The sequence below is a fragment of the Saimiri boliviensis genome, chromosome 14 (genome assembly GCF_048565385.1).
Source record: "Saimiri boliviensis isolate mSaiBol1 chromosome 14, mSaiBol1.pri, whole genome shotgun sequence".
Taxonomy (NCBI): domain Eukaryota; kingdom Metazoa; phylum Chordata; class Mammalia; order Primates; family Cebidae; genus Saimiri; species Saimiri boliviensis.
Genome location: NC_133462.1, coordinates 40,898,820 through 40,907,704, shown reverse-complemented (window position 1 = coordinate 40,907,704; position 8,885 = coordinate 40,898,820). Strand labels below are relative to the sequence as shown.

At 57.5% G+C, this 8,885-nt stretch overlaps 1 protein-coding gene across 1 annotated transcript; it reads right to left on the bottom strand.

The window, feature by feature from the left end:
* Positions 1 to 202: 202 nt before the first annotated feature.
* On the bottom strand, positions 203 to 7,357 carry LOC120362730 (ubiquitin domain-containing protein TINCR). Its single transcript, XM_074384753.1, has 3 exons — positions 7,025 to 7,357; positions 910 to 1,039; positions 203 to 352 (listed from the first exon to the last, which is right to left on the bottom strand). Exons 1-2 carry the CDS (start codon positions 7,282 to 7,284, stop codon positions 1,036 to 1,038), a joined length of 264 nt encoding a protein of 87 aa, XP_074240854.1. The 5' UTR covers positions 7,285 to 7,357; the 3' UTR covers positions 203 to 352; positions 910 to 1,035.
* Positions 7,358 to 8,885: the final 1,528 nt, after the last annotated feature.

The window sequence follows — 8,885 nt, the reverse complement described above, 5'->3', positions numbered from 1 at the left end:
GCATGGGGCACGGCTTGGGCAAAGGTGTGGCTGGGAGAGTATCGTGGGCAAGAGGGGAAGTGCCTCCGAGTGCTCTTCCTCTCCCCAGGCTTCTCTTCATGCGATGTCCTCTGGCTGTCCCTGGGAGCCTTCCACAGTGGCGCAGAGCTTCCCACTGAAGACAGGGCACCCGGGGCCCCAAGAGGGGAGCCAAAGCCTCAAAGTCACGCGGCAGAGCTGAAAGGCTCAAGGCTCCCTCCTGGGAGGCCGGGCAGGAGCACAGACGTCCTAGGTCCGCAAGGGACTGGGGCTCCGGCAGGAGTGTCTGAAGCAGGGTGCGTCAGCTGGTCACGTCCTCCTGGGAGCCCAGACCCTGGAACCACAGAAGGGAAGGGATGAACCTGTTTTCAATCGGGGCCCGGGGAAGGGCGACGCACTGGTCTGCCAGCCAGTTCTCCTCCCCTGTTACCTAACATCCCTGATGTGGACAGTGACACCGCCGCCATCCCCTCCGGTGGATGTCCCTGGTATCCTTTAAGAGGAACAGGGATGGCCCCTATTAAACTTGGCTGTTTTCTGCCACCTGATGGCAGTGACAGGAATTGCAGGCAAAGAGCGCAGCGAAAACCAAACCGCAGCTCAATCCTTCATTGTAAGGAGACGGGTCACAGGGCCCAGAGAGGAGAAGCAATTTTTCCAAGGTCACTCGGCAAGTCAGGGGCAACATGGCTCTGGTCCACGTTAGTCCAAAGAGAAGTGAGAGACACCAAGGCCATGTCCCTACTCTAGGGGCCGACGCATAGGTGTATGGACGGGGGTGATGGTCAATAACATCTGGTCTCTTTCTCCTCTCTGGGCCTCAGTTTCCCCATCTATGGTCTCCACAATCTCTAAGGTCCCTTCTCTGTCTCAACTACTAGAATGACTTACCTGGAGTGAGATCTAGGCTCCCAGGAGGCAGAAGTAGTACCTTCCAAAAGTGCCCCCTGCCCCAGCATATTCCTTCAGCCAGTACCTGGGTCCCCTCGGCCATGGCTCTGCCTCCTCCAAGCCAGGCTACCTGAAAGAGGGAGACAGAAAGACCCAGGTTCAGGAAAAACACAGCCCTTGCCTTGGCACTCAAGGCTTCTCTGTTCTGCCCAGTGTATGGCTGGTGCCTTTTCCTGTACCAGCCAGGGCTCACCTCCAACCCGGAGATTCCTTCCCCTGCATCCAGATGCTGCTAGAGCTCCAGAAAAATAGCCTGAGCAGCCACTCCTTCCCTCCCGGAGATGACACGTCCCACTAATATTTACTGAGCACCTACTACGTGCCAGGCACTGAACTGGGAATCCAGCAGTGAACAAGATGGACAGCAGTGCCCTCATGGAGTCTACAGCCGATTGCAGGAGACAGGTGACCAAAATAAGTAAAATGCGGAGAAGTCAGATGCTGCCAGGCAATGGGGAGAGACAAAAAGCAGCAATGGAGTGGAATGCAATTTTATTATTATTATTATTATTATTATTATTTGAGATGGAGTCTCCCTCTGTCGCCCAGGCTGGAGTGCAGTGGCACGATCTCGGCTCACTGCAACCTCTGCCTCGTGGGTTCAAGCGATTCTCCTGCCTCAGCCTCCTGAGTAATTGGGATTACAGGCGCCCGCCACCATGCCCGGCCAATTTTTGTATTTTTAATAAAGACAGGGTTTCACCATGTTGGCCAGGCTGGTCTCGAACTCCTGACCTCATGATCCACCTGCCTGGGCCTCCCAAAGTGCTGGGATTACAGACGTGAGCCACTGCACCCGGCTATTTATTTATTTATTAAGAGAAGGAGTTCCACTCCGTCGCCCAGGCTGGAGTGTAACGGTGGGATCTCAGCTCCCTACAACCTCCGCCTCCCAGGTTCAACCAATTCTCCTGCCTCAGCCTCCCGAGTAGCTGGGAGTACAGGCACGCACCACCACACTCGGCTAATTTTTGTATTTTTCGTAGAGAGGGGGTTTCACCATGTTGGCCACGCTGGTCTCGAACTCCTGACCTTGTGATCCGCTCACCTCAGCCTCCCAAAGTGCTGGGATTACAGGTGTGAGCCACCTCACCTGGCTGGAATGCAGTTTTAAACAGGAATGGTCAGGGAGGGCTGCAGGGAGAGAGGGAGGTGGGAACGTGAGGGAACAGCATTCCGGGCTGAAGGAACAGCCTTTGCAGAGGCCCGGAGGCAATGAGGAGGCCTGTGTGGCTTGAGCAGAGTGAGCAAGGGGGAGAGAGGGAGGAGGGGAAGCAGGGAGAGAAGCCGGCAGGTCATACAGGGTCTTGCAAGCATGGGGAAGGGCTTGAGCCTTGACCCTGATGGAGGTAGGAGCCACGGAGGGCTGCCGGCCGAGGAAGGAGGGGCCCTGACTCGGGCTCACAGGCGCTCTCTGGTACCTGCTAGTGGGAGCACAGACTTGTAGGGGACAAGGGCAGGAGCCTCGGACCTGGGTGGGGGTGACTGGGCTGGTCTGGGGGTTGAGAAGTGGGTGGATTCTGGTTAGACTTCGAAGGCGGAGCTGACAGAAGCAGCCAAAGAACAAATATAGGGGCTTGGGAGGAAGAGAGGCACAGACTGACGCCAGTGAAACCCTGCTAATAACACGTGTCCCTGCTAACGAAGCGGGAGGGTTACTGATGAAGGGCGTGGCTCTAAAGCTGGGATTCAGCCAGGCTCTCCCCTTCCCAGCGAAACCTTGCTCTGCCTCAGTTCTCCCACCTGCAAACCGCCAATGACAACAGCACCCAGCTGGGCGAGGGGGCTCACGCCTGCAATCCCAGCACTTTGGGAGGCTGAGGCAGGTGGATCATGAGGTCAGGAGTTCAAGACCAGCCTGGCCAACACGGTGAAACCCTGTCTCTACTAAAAATATAAAAAATTAGCTGGGCGTGGTGGCGGGCACCGGTAATCCCGGCTACTCGGGAGGCTGAGGCAGGAGAATCACTTGAACCCGGGAGGCAGAGGTTGTGGTGAGCCGAGATGGCACCACTGCACTCCAGCCTGGGCGACGGAGTGAGACTCTGTTTCCAAAAAAAAAAAAAAAAAAAGGGCCGGGCGCGGTGGTTCACACCTGTAATCCCAGCACTTTGGGAGGCCGAGGCGGGTGGATCAGGAGGTCAAGAGATCGAGACCATCCTGGTCAACATGGTGAAACCCCGTCTCTACTAAAAATACAAAAAATTAGCTGGACATGGTGGCGCGTGCCTGTAATCCCAGGAGGCTGAGGCAGGAGAACTGCCTGAACCCAGGAGGCGGAGGTTGCGGTGAGCCGAGATCGCGCCATTGCACTCCAGCCTGGGTAACAAGAGCGAAACTCCGTCTCAAAAAAAAAAAAAAAAAAAGCCCTTAGCATCTCACAGGGTCTCAAACATGGCCTGCTGGCTCCTGTGACAACCGTCTCCCTGCGACGCTGCTGCCTTGAGGCAGGAAATGTTGTCGCGACTGCATTTCACAGCGTGTAGAAACAGGAGCTGGGAGAAGAGGGGGCCGCGTCTACCCGGAAGTGAGAGGGGCCCCAGGGGGTTTGTCCCGAGCGGCCCACGCGGCTCCTCTCACCCTAGGGTACTGTCTGGGCCAACAGGTCTGATGTGTTTTTCTCATTTCTCAGATGGGGAAACTGAGGCCTCCCCGGCTGGTGCTGCGCCACCGGCCAGTAGCCCCTGCTCTGCCTCTGCAGGTATGGGATGGGTCAGAACCCATCTGATGCCCAGAGAGGGTGGGTTAGCTGCCTCGGGACACACAGCCAGTGAACAGCAATGGCAGATAGGGGCCCCTGTCTGTTGGGGAAGACAGAACTGGACTCTGCCACTGACCCCAGCTGTGTGTGTGGCCAGGGGTGGGGCCAAGGGCAGGGCATTGGGTGGGGTGGCAGCCCAGAGGAGGTTGAAACTGTTTTTTGGTTTTTTTTTTTTTTTTGAGACAGGATCTCACTCTGTCTCCCAGGCTGGAGTGCAGTGGCGCCATCTCGGCTCACTGCAACCTCGACCTCCCAGGTTCAAGCGGTTCTCCTGCCTCAGCCTCCCGAGTAGCTGGGATTACGGGCACACGCCACCACGCCCGGCCAATTTTTGTATATTTATTAGAATGGGTTTTCGCCATGTTGGCCAGGCTGGTCTCGAACTCCTGACCTCAGGTGATCCGCCCAGCTCAGCCTCCCACAGTGCTGGGATGACAGGCGTGAGCCACCGCGCCGGGCCAAAACTGTCTCCTCTGAAGGCTCCTCTGCCTCCAGCTCGGCTCCCTGGGACCTGCCCCCGGTCCCCTGTCTCCAGCCCTCCCCCACCACAGTCTGTTCTCCCTGCTGCAGCCACGGGGCGCCTGTGAGCACCGAGTCAGGTTCCATCCCTCTCTGCCCACAACCCTCCATGGCTCCCGCCTCCCTGGGGGTCAAAGCCCAACTCCTCCCTGCAGTCTGCAAGGCGCTGCCTCCACTGCCCTGTCCCCTGCCCTCCCCTCCCCCCGCTCTCCCCCTCGCTCACTCTGCTCCAGCCACACAGGGTCTCCTGGCTGTTCCTCCAACCTGCCAGGTGTGGTCCTGCCTCAGGGCCTTTGCACAGGCTCTTCCACTGCCTGGAAGGCCCTTCCCTGACTCTGTTTAACCATGTCCTTCACATCGCAGCCTGAAATGACACCTTTCCGGCAGGGTGCCCCGGCCACTGACCCCTGTCCACCTTCTCCGCGTCCCCGACAACACTGGCTCTGAGCTGACACTCTCCCATGCTTTTATCTGGTTCTGGTCCCACAGGACTGCGGGCTCTGTGCAGGCGAGATCCCGTCTCACGGGGGTCGGCGCCGAATTTCAGTGCCCAGCATGGAGTCCGGCACACAGTAGGTGCACAATAAACGCTGACTCTACTGCATGATTACAGTCTAGACGTCCGAGGGTCAGCCAGCCCCCAGACCTCATAGAAAGAACACCCTCTCCCAGCCCCAAGCTCCGAACCTCCATCCCTCCTCATCGTCCCAGCCCCCTGCTGCCCTCAGATCGTCCCTTAAAAGGGGGCCTCTCCCGCCGCCACCCCAGCCCCAGCCTCTTGCAACACGGTGGCGTCTGAGGCCCCTGCCCTCAAAACGTCCACCAGGCTTGGGGAGTCAAGGCTCTAGAGGATCGGTGAGTGGGACCCCCACAAAATCCAGGGTAATGCATGTGGCCCCCGTCCCTCTCCTGCTCGACGCTCCCAATGGGGCAGTCCCAGGCTCGGCCATCTTCACCACCTCACGGCCACCCCCAACCCGTTTCCCAGAGCTGCCCCAGGCCTCCAGTGAGCTGTTCCCGTGGCCCCAGCGCCCTTCTCTGCACACCCCTCTTTGGACCAGAAGACGCCTCTCTTGAGGGTCACGGTGGCCAGGGGACCTCTTTGGGGACCGAGATATCCAAGTCTGAGTGTGGACAGCGACATTAGGGTGGGGCTGTGCGAAAGATGAGGAGTGCGGGAGACCAGAGAAGGAAGACAGAGACACGGCCCCAGGGAGACAGTGAAAACCAGCAGAGACAAATGCACAGACACAGAGAGAAGGACAGAGACAGAGACACAGAGACAGAGAGAAAAACAGCAGAGACAAGCGCACAGAGACACCCAGAGAGAAAGACAGAAACAGAGACAGACACACATGTTGAGACAGACGGAGAGAAAAAGAGCAGAGATCAAAATGACAGAGAGACACAGAGAGAGACACAACGGGAAGAGACCGAAATGGGCAGAGACACGCAGAGAAACAGAGACAAAAGAGACACACAGAGAGAAAAACAGCAGAGACAGAAACGGAGAGACACACAGTGAGAAGAAAGCAGAGACCGAAATGGGCAGAGACACAGAGAGACACAGAGACAAAAGAGAGACTCACAGAGACACGGAAAGAGATGCGGGCACACAGAGAGAAACGGACAGGGTCACAGAGACAGAGACAAAGGAGAGAGACACACAGAGAGAAAACAGCAGAGACAGAGATGGATAGACAGAGACACAGAGACAGGGAGAGAGCGACACACAGAGACACAGAGAAAAACAGAGATGAAAATGTCCGGAGACAAAAGAGGCAGACACAGAAAGAAAAACAGCAGAGACAGAGACGAGCAGAGACAGAGGAGAAGAGACAGAGACACACAGAGGAAAAAAGCAGAGACCAAAACAGGGAGAGAGACAGAGGCGAGGGAGAGACAGGGAGGAGAACAGCAGAGACAGAAGTGGCCAGAGACACAGAGACAATGACAGGCGACCGAATCATCAGGGACAGGGGCAGAGACGGAGCTGGAGAGAGACACACAGAGGAAAAATACAGACGCCAAATGGGCAGAGACAGACAAGAGAGAGACAAGACAAAGGCAAGAGACACCGAGATAAGAGAGACAGAGACGAGAGACACAGAAACAAAAGAGATGAGAGAGACAAAGATGAAAGAGAGAGAGAAAAGAGACAAAGAGGAAAGGCACAGAGATTAAAAAAACAAAAAAACAAAAAACTCAGAGAGAGCGCCGGGCGCGGTGGCTCAAGCCTGTAATCCCAGCACTTTGGGAGGCCGAGGCGGGTGGATCACGAGGTCAAGAGATCGGGACCATCCTGGTCAACATGGTGAAACCCCGTCTCTACTAAAAATACAAAAAATTAGCTGGGCGTGGTGGCGCATGCCTGTAATCCCAGCTACTCAGGAGGCTGAGGCAGGAGAATTGCCTGAACCCAGGAGGCGGAGGTTGCGGTGAGCCGAGATCGCGCCATTGCACTCCAGCCTGGGTAACAAGAGCGAAACAACGTCTCAAAAAAAATAAATAAATAAAAAATAAGCGGGAGAGAGATAAGAGAGACAAGAGACAGAGGTGACAGACAGTGACAGAAACAAGAGCGAGACGGGGAGAAAAACAGCAGAGACAGACAGCCCGGAAGCGACACCGGCAGGGCCGGGTCGGGAGAGGGGCCGAGCGGGCAGCGCGAGGAGGGAAAGCGGCGCCGCCCTGAGCACCAGCCTCCCCCGCCGCTCTCCGTTGGGGGGGTCCCCGGCCGCCGCCCCCCGCCCCCCGCCCGGGCCCCGCGGCCACCTGGGGTCGCTGACGAGCAGCAGCACCGAGCCGTCCTGCAGGCGCGCGTCGCGCACGGTCTGGTGGTCGTCCAGCCGCCGCGCGTTGTAGTAGAAGGCGCGCTTCCAGGAGCTCACGCCCTGGCCCACCAGCTGCGCGCGCAGGTCGCTGAGCGTGTCCCGCGGCCGCACCGTCAGCGGCAGCAGCAGCGCCTCGTCCGCCAGGTGCACCTTGATGTGGTAGCGCTTCCAGCGCGACAGCCCCCGCCGCAGCCCCTCCATGGCGTCCGCCCGGCTCCGGCCCGGGCCCCGGCCCCGGGCCCCGCGCGCACCAGCCCGACCGGCCCGGCCGCCCGCCCCCGCCACGCCCGCGCTCCGCCCGCCCGGACACGCCCGGCACGCAGCCGGGCGGGGCGGGGGCCACAGTCCCCTCAGGCGTCCGCTCCCGACTGGTGGCCCCAGAGTGCGCCCCGGGGGGGTCTAGAGGCGGGGTGGCCACGCGCGACACGGTCATCCCGGAATGTCCCGGGGGTCACAGGCGGAGGCGCCAGCGAGGAAGGCTGGGGGGCCACGTTTTTATTTGCGTATTTATTTACTTTTGAGATGGAGTCTCACCCGGCGACCCAGGCTGGAGTGCAATGGCGCGATCCCGGCTCACTGCAGCAGCCTCCGACTCCCGGGTTCAAGGGATTCTCCTGCCTCAGCCTCCCGAGTAGCTGGGACTACAAGCGTGCGCCACGAGGCCCCGCTAAATTTTTTTGTATTTTTAGTAGAGATGGGGTTTCATCGTCTTGGCCAGGGTGGCCTTGAACTCCCAACCTCGTGATCCACCCGCCTCGGCCTCCCAAAGTGGTGGGATTACAGGCGTGAGCCACCTCCCCCCACTTATTTGCTCTTTTTTTTTTTTTTTTTTTTTTTGAGACAGTCTCACTCTGTCACCAGTCACCAGGCTAGAGTGCAATGGCACAATCTTGGCTCACTGCAACCTCCGCCTCCTGGGTTCAGGCAATTCTCCTGCCTCAGCCTCCTGAGTAGCTGGGATTACAGGCACGCGCCACCATGCCCAGCTAATTTTTTGTATTTTTAGTAGAGGCGGGGTTTCACCATGTTGGCCAGGATGGTCTCGATCTCTTGACCTCGTGATCCACCCGCCTCGGCCTCCCAAAGTGCTGGGATTACAGGCGTGAGCCACCGCGCCTGGCCTTTTTATTTGATCTTTTTAAGGACAGAATCTCACTCGGTCTTTCAGGCTGGAGGGCAGTGGTGCAGTCGTGGTTCATTGCAGCCTCCACCTCCTGGGCTCCAGCGATCCTCCCGCCTCAGCCTCCCGAGTAGCTGGGACTAAAGGTGCTGCCACCACACCCAACTCATTTTTGTACTTTTTGTAGAGACGGGGTCTGGCTGTGTTGCCCAGGCTGGTCTTGAACTCCTGACGTCAAGCAGTCCTCCGCCTCAGCCTCCCAAAGTGCTGGGATTAACCACGTGAGCCACCACACCTGGCCCTATTACTATTATTTGTAATAGACACAGGGTCTCCCCATGCTGCCCAGTCTGGTGTCCAGTTCCTGAGCTCAATCGATCCTCCTGCCTTGGCCTTCCAAAGTGTTGGGATGAGAGGCCATAGCCACCACATCCAGACTTTTTTTGGTTGTTGCTTTTTCTTCAGATGGAGATTGTAAAGGTAACTCAAACGAAATTAAATTCCAATTCCCCTTCAACCCTTGCCCCCAGTGAAAGAAACTATACAACTATTAGGAAAAAACATAGGAGTTAAAAATAAAAATAATGTTAAAGCACACTGAACCAAGAAACCTTTAATTAAAAGATTAATAACTGGGCCGGGCACGGTGGCTCAGGCCTGTAATCCCAGCACTTTGGAAGGT

Coding starts and splice junctions, on each gene's coding strand:
- LOC120362730 (XM_074384753.1), bottom strand. CDS start 7,284: ATGGAGGGGCTGCGGCGGGGGCTGTCGCGCTGGAAGCGCTACCACATC.